This window comes from Lolium perenne, chromosome 2 (genome assembly GCF_019359855.2).
Source record: "Lolium perenne isolate Kyuss_39 chromosome 2, Kyuss_2.0, whole genome shotgun sequence".
NCBI lineage: Eukaryota > Viridiplantae > Streptophyta > Magnoliopsida > Poales > Poaceae > Lolium > Lolium perenne.
Genome location: NC_067245.2, coordinates 233,475,393 through 233,496,364, shown reverse-complemented (window position 1 = coordinate 233,496,364; position 20,972 = coordinate 233,475,393). Strand labels below are relative to the sequence as shown.

General features: G+C 43.6%; 1 protein-coding gene across 2 annotated transcripts; it reads left to right on the top strand.

Moving 5' to 3' along the window:
• The first annotated feature begins 8,475 nt into the window (after window positions 1-8,475).
• On the top strand, window positions 8,476-13,405 carry LOC127335225 (probable WRKY transcription factor 2). Of its 2 annotated transcripts, none has more exons than XM_051361832.2 (6): window positions 8,476-8,854; window positions 10,075-10,533; window positions 10,616-10,777; window positions 11,417-12,297; window positions 12,390-12,548; window positions 12,650-13,405. In XM_051361832.2, exons 2-6 carry the CDS (start codon window positions 10,096-10,098, stop codon window positions 13,224-13,226), a joined length of 2,217 nt encoding a protein of 738 aa, XP_051217792.1. In that variant the 5' UTR covers window positions 8,476-8,854; window positions 10,075-10,095; the 3' UTR covers window positions 13,227-13,405. The 2 variants fall into 2 exon arrangements, with proteins under 2 accessions (XP_051217792.1, XP_051217791.1); XM_051361831.2 differs by lacking the exon at window positions 8,476-8,854 and adding an exon at window positions 9,745-9,871.
• The last annotated feature ends 7,567 nt before the right edge of the window (window positions 13,406-20,972 follow it).

Here is a 20,972-nt window from a genome sequence, read left to right as displayed (position 1 = left end):
GGATTAGTTTAATATCTGCATAGTTAGGCCTTACAAACGGGTTGAAGGATCCAGTGGCGCGTAGGGTGTAGTTTGCTAGCCCTAGACAGGATGCTCCGGGGATCAACCTCGTGTTGGTTTTTAGGCCTTGTCTAGGGTCGGTTTACGATCACCGTGCGTGGCCGCCAGGCTCAATCACGAGTAGGATGTTCCGATTATGTGGTGAAAACCCCAGATCGTAGTAGGTCGTTTTAGCTTTATTCTGATCAAGCAGGACCACCATATATTCGTACACCTCGTACGGATCATGGGTGGATCGGCTCTTTGAGCCGATTCACAGGACAACCTGAGAGCCGATCGAGGCTCGTATTTAATGTTTACGTGTATGCCATGCAGGAAACTAAGCGAGGCACATCCATCACCTTCCTGACCAGGTATAGGTCAGGTGGCACGCCCTTGCACCAGCATCGGACGTGCGTGCCGAGTCTTTGCGGGCCGTCGCTCAGAGGGACCAGGGCCAGCCGCAGTCCTGGGAGCCTCCCGGCTCTACCGTGTTGCCCGTCGCTGCTCGCCGGTGGGTTTCTGACCGCAACACTCAGAGGAACCCGCAGTTCTTTGAGATCCTGTGGGTTCACTCTCAGGAATGGAGGATTCTTACGAGTCGTCGGTGACAACGGCTCGCTCATCCACTTCCCCGCCTTCAGGTAGTGGGGGAAGAGAGGAAAGAGATCGATGGTTCTGTAATAAAAAAAAAGCACGAGAAGAAAATAGTTAAAACATAAGGGAAAAAACATCAGCAGTCAAAATATAGAAAATATAACTTGACATAAAGCACTTAGTTCGGGAAAGGGCGTGGATACCAATGAACGGCTCCACGCGGCAGGATGAAGGGACTTCATGATTCTTGCTCAAGGAGGTGAAGCGACGGACAAGCTTTTCCAAATCTTTCAGAGGAAGATCATCGGAAACTCTATCAACATCTTCAACACCCGAGTACATCCAAAGAGGTCGTTTGCGAGCTTGCAGGGGCTGCACTCGAATCCGAAGAAAGTGTGCAATAATTTGCACACCCGACAGTTCTGCCTTGTCAGTATTCTGAAGCTCTTGGATGCGAGAAATAAGAGCATCAGTGGCCGCCTTTTCTTTGGCTGTAGCCACTGCGTCCCAGGACTTGCACCTCTGAATTTCTTTGGTAGCGTCAAATGGCGCAAGACCAAATTCCTGGGCATCCGAAGACTCGTCCTTGACGTAAAGCCACCTCCTGCGCCAGCCTTGGACGGAGTCGGCAAACTTCACATCAAAGTATCCGACTTCGGGACGGACACAGATGCAAACACCACCTACGTTGTAGATGACATTTTTCGAGTTGCTGCGACGGAGGTAGAAGATGCGTTTCCAGAGGCCTCAGTGAGGGTGGATGCCCAGGAAACATTCGCAGAGTGTGATGAAAATGGAGATGTGGAGGAGAGATTTTGGGGTCAGCTGGTGCAGTTGTATCCCGTAGATAAAGAGAAGGCCACGAAGAAATTCGTGAACAGGAATAGTGAGGCCGTGAATGAGGAAATTGACAAAGGTTACCCGAAAACCGATAGGAGGATGAGGAGAACTCTCATCTACGGGCATCCTCATGGCCTCTTTGTTGAGTAGGCCCATCTTCTTCAGCATCTTCTGGTCCTGCGCGGAGAGTTCCGACCTCTCCCAGCCGGAGATCTTGGCCTTCTCCACGTGTTCTTCGGTGCCTAGGGCACGGTTCTTGCACTGCTTGGAGCGCGGCGCCATGGCTAGAGGTACGGTGGAGAAAAGAGGGAGAGAAAGTATGGTGCATGCACGAGGTGCTCGAGGAGGAAGAAGGGCAGAGAGAGAGGAGTTGTGCGGCGCGGTGAAGGGGATAACTGAGGACAAGGGTCCAATTTATAGGAAGAAGACGATGCGTTCAACCGTCAGATGAAGAGAGAAGAGTTCCAAACCCTACACGTGTCCAAAGGGTAGAATGGTCTTAGTGCTTCAATTTTACTGAAGGGAAGTAAATGCCCGCGTGCCGGGAATTCTGGAGGACGTGTGCACCCCACTTGCGCGATGTGTCGAAGGTGCAGAGCTTTGGACCCACGAAACAGTGGATTGCCTGGAGTCGTGGCTTCCCAAGGTGGCTATACGTGGTTGTCGTCAGCAACAACGTCATTGTTAAAAAAGCTTCGAGTGGTGGAACAAAATATAGTGATAAGAAAACTTCGAGATCTTAAGAAGTAAATGGTTAAAAAGAAAATTCGAGAGCCTATATTCAGATGCAAGCACCTGTTCATGTGCTCGGGGGCTACTCTTATCAGAAGTATTGGCTATACTTCTGATAAGATCACCTGGTGAAAGGAAAAAATACAAAGTTGATCAAAGTAGCAAAAGTTGAGCCTACAACCAAGTGCAAACACTCGGCTGTAGCCTCGGGGCTACTCCCATCGGGAGTGGTAGTCGCGCACCCGATGAAATATGAAGAAGAAGAAAGAAGAAAAATAACAAGACAATATAGAATTGCAGATGAAGAATTTTCATCTACATCTTTGAGTTACAAATAACTCGTCATGTACTCCCATCGGGAGATCAAGATATTATTTCACGAGTCAACTCGAATAAATACACAATTCCAGCAGCCGACAAAGGCACTCGACAATATATTCTCAGAGCGTGTCTTTCGCGGTAAAACTCTAAATGCCGCAACTCGAACGAGATTACGAAGGTAAGTCCCCAGGATCTGTCCTGTTTAGCGTGGTATCGCACCCGAATGTGCTCTCCCACTTTATCCATATCAGCAGATACGAAGAAAAATCCTAACGGACGCGTTAGGTACTCGATAAAACACATATGTGATTCGGTTCACGATAAGTCCTTAAGCGGCACGTGTCGAATTACGCCAGTATCCCGAGTTTCGAGTCCAGGGACTTGAGCTTGAAGTAGGTTTATGCGGGTTTGCCACAAGAGCAGTTAACTGGTACCTAATCCATCAAATGAACCAGCCCCATCTACCATTATCCCTGTATAAAATAGACATTGAGCAAAATATTTGTTATGACTCGAAGGTTTTATAAATATGCGACTCAGTTTTACGATGGAGGTTTTACCCGACTCTACGATTCAAGCAAAATCTTGGGGGCTATGACATAGGCATGCCGAATAGGCCTACCAAATAAAGCACCCAGGTTATCTGGCGAAGACGTGAGGCCCATGACCCAAAGCTTTGGAGGCCCAGAAGCCCAGAGAATTTCAGATAAGGAATATAGAGTTGTATTAGGAATCATGTAACAATACGGGAAAGGCCCAATAAGCCTTCTCACAGTTTGTAACTTATATGGCACGAAATCCCTCGGCTCTGCCTCCTATATAAAGGGGAGCCATGGGAAGAGAAAGGGATCGAATCAATTGTCAATAAAGCCACCATAACTTTAGTCGAAACACCTTTATCGGTTGAAACCTTAGAGATCTACTTTCCATCTACTTCTTACGAAGCCCTAAGTCTACAATCCGTAGGCATTGACATGTTAATACCTTGTTAGTGCCAGTTCCCTGTTTTCTGCTATTTTTGTATTTCAGAAAAGTTTTACAGGAAACATTCTCGGAATTGGACGAAACAAAAGCCAAAGTTCCTATTTTTCCAGAGCGAAGACGGAGTCCAGAGCAGGGACGGAGGGGGGTCACAGGGTGGCCATACCTACCCTAGGTGCGACCTGGCCATGGCCCGCGCCTAGGGGTGGTCTGGGGCCACCAGGCCTCCACTGATCTCGCCCTTCCGCCTATATAAAGCTCCCGACACAAAAACACTAAATATACCAGCCTCCGCCCACGAAAAGTTTCGTAGCTCCGCCGCCGTCGCAGACAATATTCGAGGGACAGAAGTCTCTTTTCCTGCACCCTACCGGGACGGGGAATTTCCCCGGAGCCATCTCCATCGACTCCACCGCCATCTCCATCGCCGTTGTTGACTCCCATGATGAGGAGGGAGTAGTTCTCCCCCGGGGATGAGGGCTCTACCGGTAGCTATGTGGTTTATCTCTCTCTCCCATGGTGTGATCTTTATGTGACCATGAGCTTTGTAATCTAGATGCCGTTATGCTATTCAAGTGAACTTTAGTTATGTGATCTCCGGAGACACCTTGTCCCACGTGTGTAAAGGTGGAGTGTGTGCATCGTGTGGGTCTCTTAGGCTATATTTCACAGAATACTTGTTCGCTAAATTATGATTTGAGTTGGATGTCTGTATGAAATTGTGGTGTGTTAGTACCGCCTATGAATGCTCAAAGTGCAGCGCGGGGTGTTCATTAGTACTTTGGAATACATCTTTAAGGTTTTCTTTTGCAGCCCTACACGATGAATTAGTGTTTGTTATCCAACCGGAGATTAGTTTAGAGTAGCATAGTGAAGTGTTATATTTATATTCCTTTATGAAATCATTGTTGAGAGTGACCACTAGTGAAAGTATGATCCCTAGGCCTTGTTTTCAAACATCGAATTGCCGTTTATTTACTGTTTTACTGCATATTTACTTGCTGCCATATTTATTTTAGATTTTTATTACCACTCGTATTCATCCATATCACTTGCATTTTACTATCTCTTCGCCGAACTAGTGCACCTATGCACCTGCCAAGTGTATTGGGTGTGTTGGGGACACAAGAGACTTCTTGTATCGTAATTGCAGGGTTGCTTGAGAGGGATATCTTTGACCTCTACCTCCATGAGTTCGATAAACCTTGGGTGATCCACTTAAGGGAAACTTGCTGATGTTCTACAAACCTCTGCACTTGGAGGCCCAACACCGTCTACAAGAATAGAAGCGTGCGTAGACATCAGGAGTGCACTCCTCTAGAGGTCAAATCTCAATGCTCTCATCATATACATTGAGCTGGTGTGTGATTATGGAGTACATTCGCTAGGATTCAAATCTCAGCACTCACATTTACCTAGTTGAATACATGATCTCAACAAGACCCCGTACGTCCACTGCTCGCATTTACACATGAAGATGGAATTAAATTTAAATTGTGTGAACATGTAAGCTGCGAGGTTTAATGAGTCTACTATCCAAAGTTAAAATCTCAACGCTCACATTAACACATGAAGATATAATAGCTAAAATCTTTTAACACTGTTGTATGTGATTAAAGGTGCGATCTTATTGAGTTCGAATCTCAACCCTCTCATTTACCTACAAGGAGTTTGAATTTTTCCTAAAACCATGTATAACCCTCTTGACCCTTTTATCGTGTTTACTTGAGTAAAACAAATCTTAATTCTCAAATTATCTTGCATGCATATGACTGCCATTTTACTAAATTCATAGAATACGCAACATATGCTTAATTGGTGGGCTTGGTAAGCCATCAGACCAAACAGTATATCGTGTTATTAAGGAGTGCTCTCCATGGTTCGTATCTCAATGGTCACATATACACATGGAGAAGACATCCATTAAATTCAAATCATGTGAATTTGTAGGTTGTATTCAAGGAGTACAATCACTAGAGTTCAACTATATACGCTCACAGTTACGCATATGAAGATATTGTTTCATTAAAATCTTTTGACGTGAGACTAAGGAGTGCACTCCTCTATAGGTCAAATCTAAACGCTCTCATCATATACATTGAGTTGGTGTGTGATTATGGAGTACACTCGCTAGACTTCAAATCTCAGCACTCACATTTACTCACTTGAATACATGATCTCAATATAAGATCCTCTGGAACGTCCACCGCTCGCATTTACACATGGAGATGGCATTAAATTTAAAATTGTGTAAATATGTAGGTTGCGTTTAAGGATTCTACTATCCAACGTTTAAATCTCAATGCTCGCATTAACACATGAAGATATAATACAGTAACTAAAATTTTGTGATATTATAATGTGTGATTAAAGGTGTGATCTTCTTGAGTTTGAATCTCAGCCCTCTCAATTACCTACAAGGAGTTTCCATTTTTCCATTAAAATAATGTATAACCCTCTCATACCTTTTATCATGTTTACTTGAGTAAAAAATATTTACTCTCAGATTATCTTGCATGCATATGGATGCAATTTTACTAAAATCCTAGAATAGGCAACCTATGTTTACTGGGTGTGCTTGGTAAGCCATCATATCAAGCAGCGTATCGTGTTATTAAGGAGTGCTCAGTACGATTCATATCTCAGTATTCACATATAAGATGACATCCGTTAAATTAAAATCATGTGACTTTGTCGGTTGCATTCAAGGAGTACAATCACTAGAGTTCAACTACATGCGCTCACATTTACTCATATGAAGATATTGTTTTATTAAAATCTTTTGACGTGAGACTAAGGAGTGCACTCCTCTAGAGGTCAAATCTCAACCTCTCATCATATACATTGATTTGGTGTGTGATTATGGAATACACTTGCTAGAGTTCAAATCTCAGCACTCACATTTACTCACTTGAATACATGATCTCAATAAGATCCCGTGGAACGTCCACCGCTCGCATATATAGATGGAGATGGCATTAAATTTAAAATTGTGTGAATATGTAGGTTGCGTTTAAGGACTCTACTATCCAACGTTCAAATCCCAACGCTCGCATTAACACATGAAGATATAATACATTAACTAAAATCTTGTGATATTGTAATGTGTGATTAAAGGTGTGATCTTCTTAAGTTCGAATCTCAGCCCTCTCATTCACCTACATGGAGTTTCCATTTTTTCATGAAAATCATGTATAACCCTCTCATACCTTTTATCATGTTTACTTGAGTAAAAAATCTTTACTCTCAGATTATCTTGCATGCATATGAATGCAATTTTACTAAAATCATAGAATAGGCAACCTATGTTTAATCGGTGTGCTTGGTAAGCCACCATATCAAGCCTCGCATCATGTTATTAAGGAGTGCTCGATACGATTCATATCTCAATATTAACATATAAGATGACATCCATTAAATTAAAATAGTGTGAATTTGTCGGTTACATTCAAGGAGTACAATCACTAGAATCCAACTATATGCGCTCACATTTACATATGAAGATATTGTTTTATTAAAATCTTTTGACGTGAAACTAAGGAGTGCACTCCTCTAGAGGTCAAATCTCAACGCTCTCATCATATACATTGAGTTGGTGTGTGATTATGGAGTACACTCGCTAGAGTTCAAATCTCAGCACTCACATTTACTCACTTGAATACATGATCTCAATAAGATCTTGTGGAACATCCACCGCTCGTATTTACAGATGGAGATGTCATTAAATTTAAAATTGTGTGAATATGTAGGTTGCGTTTAAGGACTCTACTATCCAACGCTCAAATCCCAACGCTCGCATTAACACATGAAGATATAATACAATAACTAAAATTTTGTGATATTGTAATGTGTGATTAAATGTGTGATCTTTTTGAGTTCGAATCTCAACCCTCTCATTTACCTACAAGGAGTTTCAATTTTTCCATTAAAATCATGTATAACCCTCTCATAGCTTTTATCATGTTTACTTGAGTAAAAAATATTTACTCTCAAATTATCTTGCATGCATATGGATGCAATTTTACTAAAATCATAGAATAGGCAACCTATGTTTAATGGGTGTGCTTGGTAAGCCAGCATATCAAGCCGCGTATCTTATTATTAAGGAGTGCTCGATACGATTCATATCTCAGTATTCACATATAAGATGACATTCATTAAATTGAAATCATGTGAATTTGTCGGTTGCATTCAAGGAGTACGCTCACTCGAGGGCAAATATAAACACTCACATTTATGCATATGAAGATATAGTATCATTAAAATCTTTTGACGTGAGACTAAGGTGTGCACTCCGCTAGAGTTCAAATCTCAACGCTATCATCATATACATTAAGTTGAAGCGTGATGAAGAAGGGATCAGTCTTGAGATTAAATCTCAACACGGAAATTTACACTCATGTAAATAATTGTGTTACTACTTCGGAATACAAATATAATGACTTCAATTTTTTTTTACCACATGAAGCTTTGTCCTAACGAAACCTAATACGAAAAAGGAGTAAAAAATCTTGTGGAATTAACAAGTAATGATGTGCATCCCAACCTATCACATGTACACATTCACAAATATACAGCACTAGATTTGTTCCAATTACTATATAAAACGTTTTAATAATAGGCTAAAATAGCTCTTGGGAAATTTTAGGGTGTGATCAAGAAGTGGGCTGGCTAAACGTTCACGTGTTGCGCACACCTCATTGGGAAAAGGTGCAGGTGGCACCTCATTGAAAAAATTGATTAACACTAAGCAACAAAGACTCAAGTTAAAACACAAACAACCACACAAAATTCAGTACTAAGAAAAAAAAAGAAAGAAATGCCCGAAACGGGCGATACGAGAAAAGAGCAGTTTCATCACTGGAAAAAAATGGAGAAAAAAAAGTTGAGTTTGCAGGAGAGAGATGAACGGCGAGCAAGCCATCAATGCCAAGTTTCTCTCTCCTCTCTCCGTCATTCCTCCTCGGGTTCCAACAAATCCCTCCGCACATCTCCCACCTTCCTGGTCAAACCGCCCCTCCTCTCTCTCCCCCCTCCTCTGTTTTCTGTTTCTTCTCCTTCCTCTCTCTCTAGGATGAAAAGAGCTGCGTTATAGGGAGGAGAGAGAAGGAGAGACAGGGAGCTGAGTTAATAATGGCCGGAGGCGGAACCTTCTTTTCCTGACTCCCTGCGCGCGGCTGCAGCTCATCATTTGTCTCTGATCCTTGTGCTCTGTTCCTTCCTTTTGTGCTTCGTCTTGGCTATCATCGGTGGACTCAGCCATCGCCACCGGCAGGGAGCCTCGCCGTTGGGCTCCGGTGATCCTGTTCCTTCACCATTGGCGTTTCCCCGCAATCGCGCAAAGGTTCGTGCCCCGTTTCTCTCCGATGTTTCTTCATTAATTCTCTTCTTTGTATACCCTGCATTCCCAAGGACATGCAGGCCTGTCCTCGTGAGGAGATTTGGCTCTTTTCTTCCTCCCGCTGCACTTTGGGTGGTCTTTGGCATGTGTTTTTCGTGATCTCAATTTCTTCTGTTGTGACAAGATCCTGTCGTCCTGTATCATGATTTTGAATCTCTTCCTGGATAGGAAATCGTTGTTTGGGGGTCGTCGAAATGTGGTTTGACAGTTCTGTTTTAGAAGAATGTGGTTTCGTCGGATTTTTCTCTCTTGCGTAGTAATGCGTATTGTTTCTGAACCAATTTTGTTCAATTTTCTTCTTCTTTCAAATAAGACTACATTATCTGCCTCGTTTTCCCCATATAGGCCGAACCTTGAGGCCGACTGACACGTCGAAAAGAACTTGATTTCAATGTCTTTCTTCCCCTTCCTGATCCCTGGTCAGCTCCGCATCTCTCGTAGAATATACTCCCCTGATTCATTCATCGCTGCAGCTCGCAAGACAATCTTTAAACGAAGCTGGCTCAAAGCGCGTTCTTGACAATTCAAGCCCTCCTCTCTGTTTTATTAAATCTTCACCATTTTTTGCCAAAATCTGTTCTTCATACATGTAAACTCTGAAGGGCTTTAGGAGAAAAGCTGTTCGCTGTTGTTATGCACCTCGAGCTCCGAGCCCCGAATCAGCACGCTGTTGAGGGGTCCATGGCCTCTTCTTTCCCTGTTCTTCAAGTGAATATGATGGGACGGCCACTCCTCCCCCTTTTTGTTTTCGGCTCCTTTTTTTTTTTTTTTGGTTTTCATCTCCTTTGTGGATGACTGTGCCGGTAGTCGTATCAACCTAACCTTTTGATGTTATATGGTTTGTCGCCTGCCGGCATGGACATGGTTTCAGTTTTAGAATCAACCTCAGAGTTCAGACTTCAGAGGATTGTGAGATTGTGGTCTTTGTAAACAAGGATGGTGTTTCTGCTCAATTCTTTCGTGAGACCCAACGGATTCCTGCATTTCATTGTCTTATTTTGATTTGATTTCGTCCTCCCTGACAATGTTTCTGCATTCCTGCCAACACACACATCTTTCTGAATTTTATCAACTGAATGCACTTTGTTGCTTGGTGTTGCCTAGCTGCTCTCTGACTTGAATCCCTTCACTGCCCTGACTTGCAACTATTTTCAAACCATCAGGTTGAGCAGTTCCATGCTCAGATGAACAGCCACACCCACACAGCGATGGAGTGGAAGGACACCAGTCCAGCAGGACCAGACTGCCTGCTGCCGAGCTACATGACCGACCCGTTCCCTGCGGATCCCTTGGTCGATGACTGCACCGGCACCAACGAGGGCTCCCGTGCAGGGTTCGAAAGGCGTGGCCTGTCGGTGGACGTGGGCTCGCCTCAGGAGGAGGGGAAGCCGATGCCGGCGACGCCGCAGTTCGGCCAGAGGTCCGGTTCCAGCAGCAGTTTGTCTGAGAGGATGCAGGCCAGAGCTGGCTTCAGCGTCGCCAAGCTCAGCATGCCGTGCGTCACTCCGGCCGCAGCTGACAGCGAACACTCAGGAGGAGCTCAGTCCCCTTACCTGACCATCCCACCCGGTCTGAGCCCGGCGTCGCTGCTTGAGTCACCCGTGTTCCTCTCCAATGCCATGGTATGGATTGTGTTTTAATTTCCATGGCTGTGATTTCCACCGTCAGAGTACTGAACTTTTGATCGCTGACGAAATGATTCAGGGCCAGGCCTCGCCAACCACGGGGAAGTTATTCATGCTCGGTGATTCCAATAACAACAATCTTGCTAGATTTGAAGCTCCGTCAATTGAAGATGGTCCTGGTACATTCTGTTTCAAGTCTTTGGACCTAAAATCATCACAATACGCAGCTGAAGGAAACAAGGTGAGCAGCTATGTCAAACTGTCCATATTCTCATTAAGTTTCATTAGGTTTCGGATATCTGAAACATGTTGATTCGCAACGAAACATAGTGTTTTCATGCACGGGATGTCCCGTGCATGGGACAATGTCTTTTCTCATATTCTCATGCTTTCTTTGAAATGCTAGAAGTAGCTTTGTGCTGAGCCATGCTGTTCCGTGGTTCCATACTTGCAACCAATTCATACAGAGCCTGTAGTTTTTTTTTCAAATGGATGGGACAATGTAATTTTCCTGTTTAAACAGCGTTTTGTACGACTACTTAGTGCAAGGTGGCTGGTAAGCCTGTTTCCCATTATTGTTGGTACCAATGGAGTAAGTGTAGGACAACCGTGCAGTTTCATACACTACATTTCAAATTTTCAGAATTTTACACTGAGTCATCGTCTTCTTTAAACTACTAAATGATCAGTTTGAAAGCTCTGTAGTGCATTGCTCCACTGAGTATTTTGTTGCCTACTTGTATTTACCAAATGCTTTTCCCTAGTCCATTTTAATTTTGTAGTCTGTTCTTGGTGATACCAAATTGTAATATTACCAATTTCGAACAAACCATTTGAATCTCCTCATTCGTCGCGTGAATCGCCTTTCCTTTGCCTTCAGGAATTTTTGCCCAACAGTCAACATTCATCACTACCAAGCAGAGATGTTCCTGTGAAGACTGAAGCCAACATTCAGGCAGCACGAGAACGCAATTCGCTAGGCCATATGAACCAAGGGCAGTTCAACAATGGGCAGGACCTCATGAGGAGCAGCTACCATGACTCCAACAAGCGCAATCGCCTCGCACTTGACAGCACCGTCGACAACAACAACGGGCCACCTCCCGATCACGGCCCACCGGCTGCAGACAGTGAGGCAGTGAAAGGAGATTACCCTGCGGTGGCCGCCTCCACGCCGGCCGAGGACGGGTACAGCTGGAGGAAGTACGGGCAGAAGCAGGTGAAGCACAGCGAGTACCCGCGGAGCTACTACAAGTGCACGTTCCAAAACTGCCAGGTGAAGAAGAAGGTGGAGCGGTCGCACGAGGGCCACGTCACGGAGATCATCTACAAGGGCGGGCATAACCACCCCATGCCCGCCGCTGCAAGCCGCCGCCCCGCCGGCGTCCTGCAGCAGGTTCACCCGTTTGGCGACGTGCAGATGGACGCCGCCGACAACAACAACAATGGCAACGCTGGTGCGTCCCAGCCGAACGCGGACACGAAGCAGCTGTGGCACAATGGTGTGGGTGCACAAGACTGGCGTGGCGATGGGCTGGAGGCGACGTCGTCACCCTCTCTGCCCGGTGAGCTCTGCGACTCGTCGGCTTCGATGCAGGTCCACGACGGCGCTGCCCGGTACGAGTCCCCCGAGGGTGTGGATGTCACCTCTGCGGTGTCCGACGAGGTGGACGGGGGTGACAGGGTGGCGCACGGCAACATGTCACAGGTCCAGATCGCCGCTGTCGAGGCCGAGGGCGATGAACTGGAGTCCAAGAGAAGGTACATATCTCTGCAATCATCATGTTCATCTCAAAACAATGTGAACCTTTGGAGTCCATGGGCGCTGAACTTTCGTCTGAATAATGTTTCAGGAAGCTGGAGTCATGCGCCATTGAGATGAGCACCGCGTCCAGAGCCATCCGCGAGCCTCGGATCGTGATCCAGACGACAAGCGAGATCGACATCCTCGACGACGGCTATCGCTGGCGCAAGTACGGGCAGAAGGTCGTCAAGGGCAACCCGAATCCAAGGTTCGTCTGAAACATCACCCGCCATTCCTTGAGATTTTTATTCTCCGAATGTATGTCACACTATCGTCGTACGCTCATGCTATATGTATGTGTGTGTTCAGGAGCTACTACAAGTGCACGCACCCGGGGTGCTCGGTGCGGAAGCACGTGGAGCGCGCGTCGCACGACCTCAAGTCCGTGATCACCACCTACGAGGGCAAGCACAACCACGAGGTCCCGCTCGCTCGGAACGGCGGCCACGCGAGCTCGCTGGCGGCTTCGGGTGCATCGCAGCTGATCCACGCCGGCGGTGCGCGCAGGACGGACCCGACGTTGGTGCAGGACGGCCTGATGAGGCTGGGCGGCTGCGGCGCGCCTTTCGGCCTGCCTCCGAGGGACCCGCTGGGGCCGATGAGCAACTTCCCGTACTCGCTCGGCGGGCATGCGGCGGCGCTCCCGAGCCTGCCGATGCCGACCGGGCTCGGCACCGTCGAGGGGCTGAAGTTGCCCATGCTGTCCCCGTCGCTGCACCCGGTCTTCAGGCACCGGCAGGCGATGGAGACGGCAGGGTTCAGGGTGCCCAAAGGTGAGGTGAAGGACGAGACCGTGCCGAGCAACGTGGCTGGCGGTGGAGGCGGCGGCGGTGGGACGGCGTATCAGCAGATGATGAGCAGGCTGCCCCTGGGGCATCGGATGTAGATAATAAAAGGAGGATCGATTAGAGGATGAGGTTCAGACATCATTGCTTAATTAGGTTAAATTGAATAATGTTGGATGATAAGTATACCGTGGAAACAACCACCTCCTTACTTTTTGCGCATTTTTCACAATCATGTTCCAAATACTTTTGTTATTACTAGGGGAATTATTAGCGACTTGCGTGCTTGGTTTAACAATCAGCATTTGGTGCTTCAGTTTTGAGTTATGCATTACTTTTTCAACAATGCTACACTTACGTAAAATTTTCTACGGAAACCACTTACGCGCAGACGTGGAGAACTGAGACAAACCCACGATCCTAAAAATAAGGAGACCAAACAGATTTAAACCAACCAGAACCATGCACGTAATCCCGTAGATTTATTCCCGTAAGTTGTGCCCGTAAGTGTAGCATTTTCGTTACTTTTTCATCTGTGACGGGCAGGTTTCATTACTAGCTTTCATCTGCATTTTTTCGTTAGTAAATCTTGCAACATTAGTATATCTTAGCGTGGTATTGTTCCTCTCATTCACTCACTTAGTATATCTTGCATAACTCGAATTGCCAAGCGCTGCAACATGCAAGAAAACAAAGGAGCCTAGCTTAGCATTATTAAAAAACCATAGTATTTAATTGCATGACATACTTCAGTTTTAGAAAAAATAGGTTCGGGATTGTTTTTCCAGTACTTCAAAAATAGCATATTTTGAGCGAGAATTATCAATACCACAGTCTTTGCAAACAGAGCTTGGCTCTGGTAGTTAGGTCCCTTGTGGTGAAACCAGCCCACCAGATTTAATTTAAGTCCTAGATTTAGCATGGGTGTTTGCATTTATCTGGATTTATTTTAGGATTTAACCGGCGCTATGCTTTCAGTGGTAGGTGACGTACCCGTTAACAGCGAAGCGGCAGTGGTGACTTCGTCAACCTCAAGATATGCCGGCTCAGTCCCTCGGAGGTGCTCATAGGGGTAGAGTGTGTGTGCGTGCGTTCATAGGGGTATTTGTACGTGCGTGTTTGTGAGCGTCTGCGTTGTACTGTGTTCTAAAAAAATACCACAGTCTTTAGTTACAACCAAACATATCAAAGTATTTGAAATAAAAACTATAGTATTGTTACAACCAAACACATCAAAGTATTTTAAACTATGAAATTTTTAGAAAAACTATAGTAATGCTAAAATATTATGCGCCCGAACCAATTTCCAAGCCTAATCAAGCCGGCATAGATGTGGGACAATCCTATACACCGACCACGTTGGTGTTTACCAAGCACCGCACACCCCTGGTCGGGTATTGGGTCTTGCCTAGTTTCGCTATTTCTTCATTTTTTGTTTTTTATTTCTATTTTTCTTTCCTTTTTTGTTTCATTTTTCCTCAAAATTTGAAAAACATTCAAAGTTAAAAAATGTTTAAATTCGAAAAAAACATCATATTAAAAAATGCTCAAATTCGTAAAATGTTCATATATAAAAAGTAACAAAATTTGATTTTTTCAATTTTTTCAAAACATTCAAATTTAAAATATGTTCATATTTAGACTTAAAAATGTTCAGATTTTGGGAAAAAATTCAGAATATTTTTTAAAAATTTCAAAAAACACAACAAAAAAGGAAAAAAAAGGCAACGATGGGCCGGCTCAATAACTAATTGGAAATGACCGACCAGGTGGTGTATAGCACCTCCCTAAACTCGTAGGTATCAACCTGTACATCTCCAAACCAAAAGAAAAGAAGACAACACACGGGCAGCCCAGTCGGCCCAATAGAACAAACCCAGTAGCCAGCACCCTGCGCACATATTTTTCCTCATCCTTTCTTCTCCAAATCGATTGCTGGGTGAACACATTTTTTTATTAGTCTGTGATCAATCTCAGAAAGTTTTGGTATATATCGATAGTCAAAGCAAATAAGTTTCCTAAGAGAATAAATAATTTGTATTTTTAAGACGCATTTTCTCACTCTCTCACTCTTATAACACTATTTAACCAATACATCTTAGCCTTCCTTCACATGTTGCAAAATATAAATGTTCATGCTGCCTAATGTTTAATTTTTATAGATAAATAAACCAAACATATTTGAAATAATTTTTTATCATAACTAAATTCTTTTGAATACGTATCAGTTTTTTGTGATTTTTGTGTTACATAATCACGTCCAATCTAAAATATCGGTCAAACTGAGACCTTGAAATTGGGAGCTTCACATAGGAGTATTGCACTATTGCATATCTCCATCCTCAAATTCATGCCAACTGGGCCCTCGCAACACTTAATTCTTTCTCATCCATGGATGTCTATGTGGCCCAGCGATGAAAGTGAGATTGTCTGTTTGTCCCTCACCCAGGTCTGACCATTAGATTTGGCACGGCCTGGGTAGTGGAAGTAGATGAACGTGATATGGTCATATGGGTACTCGCACCCAAAAATTCCTTTTAGCTCCCGTTCTCCAGTTCGTTTTTTAATTTTCAAAACTTCATTTTTTTAGGTCTCTAAAAACTCTAAAAAGAATCATAGTAGTACAATATTTGCATTAAAATATTTTTTCATATGTGATCTGCATAAAAGTACAAAGTTTGGAAGCAAAATCAAGTTTATTTTAAATATTTTCAGAGCCATGCTTTTGTATTTTTTTGTAGCCAACATTTTAACGCATTTCTTAGCAAAACTTTGCATATATGTAGATTGCATGTCTAAGTATCCACGGAGTTTCTTTTAAATTGTTTTGAAACTTCTACAATATTAATTTTATTTTTATAACAAAAATACAGAAGCCAAAACACTGCACTCTACTCGCACGACTAAGTGGGAATCCACTCGCATAGAACGTGGTGCCTTATAGCATGGGTCCTGATAACCATCTTGTTTTCATTTTTTTATCTTGTTAAAAATACACATATGATTATTGGTCTTCACCAACCGATTGTCCACATCCTCTTCACTTTGTCTTATTTACTAAACTATGCATTTCATGTCTTATTTCCTCATATAAAATAATGTGTGTCTCACAAGTCTAATTATCCATGAGTTATACTATTTTTGCTCCCTAGATATGCCTTTCAAGTCGGTCGTGTGTATATTTAGATATCTATATTTAATATTTTGTTACTCAAATTTTCTTCTTTAATATGAGTGTATATATGTCGTCGCCCGTGAAGCTCAACATAGTGTTGCAGACTCACACGGGGACGGAACCTGAAGACCATTTATGCTAGCCCAAGTTCTCCCCGACAGACCACTGAACACCACCCGAAGCACACTTCTACCAATGACGAAGGCACCCGAAGATTCTCGGCTCCAAACTGAAAATTTGTCAACCCTAACCGACCCTATGTTATAAATATAGCATATATCTTTATGTATCCAAATTGCATTGCATATCTTGTAGTTTAGGGTATTTATCAAAGTTACACAATAAGTAAATATGGAGTGTTTGTGATATTGTTATGTTACTTGCTCCTACTTTCGTTTAAAATTATGTAGCTCACTCGTGTCATACTTTGTCACATTAATCAACATTTAATTTGATGACAGAAAAATAATATGAATCTTATAGTTAATTTTTTTTTGGATTCCTATTCCACTTATTTTGGCTAAGTTTCATCTTGCCTCATCTTTGCCATGGCATGTTGTAATATCCCAGGTATTGGGGTTACAAAAATAGAGGAAGCAGATGTGTGCATTGCATTCATGCAGAGAAAATCTGGGGAATTTTTGCGCTTTAAAGTAAAACAGTCACAGTAACTGAAGTTTCACTTGACCTTGGTGGAATTGAAGTAGCTCATCAAGTCAAGCGCTATAAACCTCAATGTGACTTTGCTAAAACCTTGTTTTGGGTAGAGATAATTTGATCTAAGGGGTTAGATCAAATGGAATTAAAATCAACACAAGAACTTATCAATCAAGGATCAACTACTTGATCTTATTAAAGATCACAACGTGATATTCCTATGATCTATTGTGTCTCTATGTCTTTGTTTGAGTAGTTACTTGTTTATGTCAATTGTAATATAGTTTGTTGTTGGTTGCATACAAGTAAATGTTGTATTTTATGATGATCTTGTTGTACTAACATATGGGTGCACATATATGTGGGGGACACACAAGGTTGTCACTGTTGCATAATGATAGGATGAGGAATAGCCGGAGTTTGACAGAAATCGAATCACAAGTCTTAGAGATACATGTTGTATTAATTCATGGTTAATCAACAAGGGTATTATCATGCGGACCTTAGATCTAAATATGGTGGTTAGACTTTATGTCTTAATAATTCTCTTGTTTGCTCTTAATTAGCTTTTGGGTCAATCACTAGTGGTGTATTTGCGCATGCATATGGATGCACCTATTTATGGCTCTTTCTTAGAAGAAACACTAAAAAGACTATAGAGATTCACTAATTATGAAAACCACACAAATGAAATAGAAATTTGCCTAAGCACTTGCTCCCTTGGGTTACTTCACCTTACTCCACTTCACCTCACAACCTTTACTTTACTTGCACTAGTTTTACTTCCTACAATTATATCCAGCACGTACTTTACAGTTTTCTAGTTAGTACAAAAAACAACCACACACACTATAGTCCATAGCTTTGCATAGAAGGCCATATAAGTGGTTTATAGGGCTTTAGAGAATATATAGTTGATGACCCACACGTATAGGGGGTGTATCGTAGTACTTTTGATAAATAAGAGTGTTAAACCCAACGAGGAGCAAAAGGTGTTGACGAGCAGTTTTGATCGAGGATTCACTGTAAACGCTAGCAAACATGTTTGCAGAGGTATTTGGTATTGCAGATAAATAAAGCAGAAGTAAATAAAATGCAGTAGTAGTAACTGCGGCGAGTAGCCCAATCCTTTTAGAGCAAAGGAAAAGCCGGTTGTTTTACTTATGATAACCAAACGTTCCTGAGAACACACGGGAATTACGTCAAGTGCTTTCGCTTCACATAGTTGAATAATATTCAATGGTTTGGTAAGTGTTGTTTAGGTTAACCTATGCTAATGTACTACCCCATACTTGGACTAATACATACTTGTGATTATACCTTTTGCAAGCATCCGCAACTACAAGAAAGTAATTAAGATAAATCTAACCACAGCCTTAAACTCTGAGATTCTACAGTCCCTCGCGCACCGGTTTCCTAGCGGGGGTTTGGGTTTATGTCGCTCCCAAAACCCCATAATTAGTAGCCAAATACACAATGCATTCCCCTAGGCCCATAAAGGTGAAGTATCATGTAGTCGACGTTTTTTTTTAACATAGAGATTTATTAAAATCTCTATGTTAAAAAAAATAGCACCACAACTTAAATATCAAATCATTGCATATTACTCAACATAGTTCCACTACTAACATCATGACTTCTCCCATGTCCCCAAGAACTAAATGAACTACTCACGAGACATCATATGGATCATAATCATAGGTGATATAATGATGAATAACAATCTGGACATAAACCTTAATTCAATGGTTTCACTCAATAGCATCAACTACAAGGAGTAATCAACACCAGGAAAGTTTCCCCTATGAACTAGACAACTATCAAGCCCAAGATATTACAACGAGATGGTGTGGAGACGACGGTGATGATGGTGCTGGTGGTGGAGATGATGGTGATGATGATTTCGATGAAGTCCAGCTTGATGGTGGTGACGATGGTGACGATCTCTCCTCTCCGGGAAGGAATTTCCCCGGCAGAATTATGCCTGCCGGAGAGATTTTCTCTCTCTCTGGTTCTCCGCCCTGTAGCGGCGGCGGAATATTTCTCTGGTTGCTCCCATGCTCTTAGGTTTCCCGAGGGGTTGAAATACGCGAGGGGGCGTCGTCAGAAGTGGGCCAGGGCGGCCACACCATGCCTAGGCGCGGCCTGGGGTGGGCCCGCGCCTAGGGCTGGTTTGGAGCCTCCTGGCCCATCTCGGCCTCCCCTGGAATAACATAAGTATCACCTCTAAATATGAAATATATCAATGAATAACAGTAAATTATGATATAGAATAGTGATGCAAATTGGACATATCAATAGTTTACCTTCAGCTCCTCGTGGGTTCGACTTCGACACTCAAATACTTATCGAATTGTACTACGGCGGTCCCCTGCACTTGGGGGTTATCAACCAGTATGAGAGAAAACCTATAAAAAACTGTAAGGGTATATTGCCCCTATGTGTGGTTTTGGTAATTAATGACAACCCCTATGGACTAATGTTTTCATTGAGTTTATATGAAGGAATATTCCATAGGTACTACTTGTACTCCATGTGTTGGATTCAAGTATGGATGCCATGAAGATAAAGGTATACCTTGTGTGTTGGCATCAAGATCATCGGTATGAAGATATATATGTGATATGATCAAGAAGAAGAAATGAAGATGGAGTTCTTATGTGGAACTCAATATTAGCCATGCTCTATCTTATGTGAGTATGAGAAGATACAAGGTTGAGTTGGGCAAGTTCAAGATGAGCATCTTGAGTGAATCACATGCTTGAAGCTTGTCGTCCATTTGGTGATAATGGGCATGTGAAGATGTGCATCAATGGAGCTTTCCCGTCATAGTGTATGGGGGAGCATTTGTGAGTCTTCACAAAGAACCATTGATCAAGTGAGGCATTCCGGCTTGAGTGAAGCTTGAAGAGTTATCATCAAGATCGAGCGGGATGCGCAAGGCAAAGGTATGACCTTGCTAGGTTTTCCTTTTACCGGTCTCAAGGTGGATGTTAGGAGACCGGATTATAGGATAGATAGCCGCACTATTAAGAGGGACTTTCGGTTGGGTAACTTGATTACATCGTCTTAGGGAGCTCAATCCTCTGCATACTTTGCATATCCTTATTGCTTCTTGGTGTTTCTATGTGTAAGGTTCTTGAGCTTGTTGATAGCTTTACAACAAGCCCAAGTTCATCGAAAACGGAGTTCACATGCATCTTCTATTGCGTTTTCGAGGTTGGGTGATTTTACCGGTTATTCATGATATAAGGTTCTACCTTTTATATTCATGATAAAATCCCCTCCTACAGTTTCTTGTGCTTTCACTTTCCATAGGATAGCATTTGTTCTTATCTCTCAAACAAAATTGGTTTCATTCGAATCGGAGTTCGGGAGCACTAGTTAGTAAAGGAAAAGGAGAAAAGAAGAAAAAGAAGAAAAAGAAGAGAGGGGCTGCCGGCTGGGCGACCGGTCAGCCGGGCCGCACGCCGGCCCACCCGGTCCGCACCGGGCGCCAACTGGACCGGAGGGTGGCCTGTAACCGGCCTCGGGCCCGGTCCGCCGACCGGCCCACCCAGCGCACCTCCCGGCCCAGCCGGTTGCCACGCTGGGCCTCCTTCCCCCGCGCGGCCCACACCGCGGCCGGCGCCCCCAGATCGCCCCGCCTGGGCCTTTCTTCCCTCCGCGCGGCCCACCCGCCATTTCCGGCCTATAGTCCGGTCCGGCCAGGCTGCTGACCGGCATGTTCGGCTCCAGCCCCGGTCGGCCGGCTGGGCGAATTTCTGGCCCGTTTTTCTTGCCTTTTTCACTTGTCTTTTCCCCAACGGTTTTATTTGTTCCCATGCTATAAATAACCCTTCTTCCACCTTGAGCAAGTAGTTCTTCCTATTCTCTCTCCTCCATTGTTCCATTTTGAAGAACTTGCTCTCCCTTTGATTCCTCCCTTAACTCTTGCTATTTCTTGAGGGATCTAAGAGAGGGGATCTAGATCTACATCCCCACCAATCATTTTCTCCTCTAAGTAAGGGGAACC

Bases quoted from the DNA above. Each gene is read 5' to 3' on its own strand.
- LOC127335225 (XM_051361831.2), top strand. From the start codon at position 9,848: ATGGTGTTTCTGCTCAATTCTTTC. The intron at 10,534-10,615 runs GTATGGATTGTG...GAAATGATTCAG, and splicing joins TGTTCCTCTCCAATGCCATG to GGCCAGGCCTCGCCAACCAC. The intron at 12,549-12,649 runs GTTCGTCTGAAA...GTGTGTGTTCAG, and splicing joins AAGGGCAACCCGAATCCAAG to GAGCTACTACAAGTGCACGC.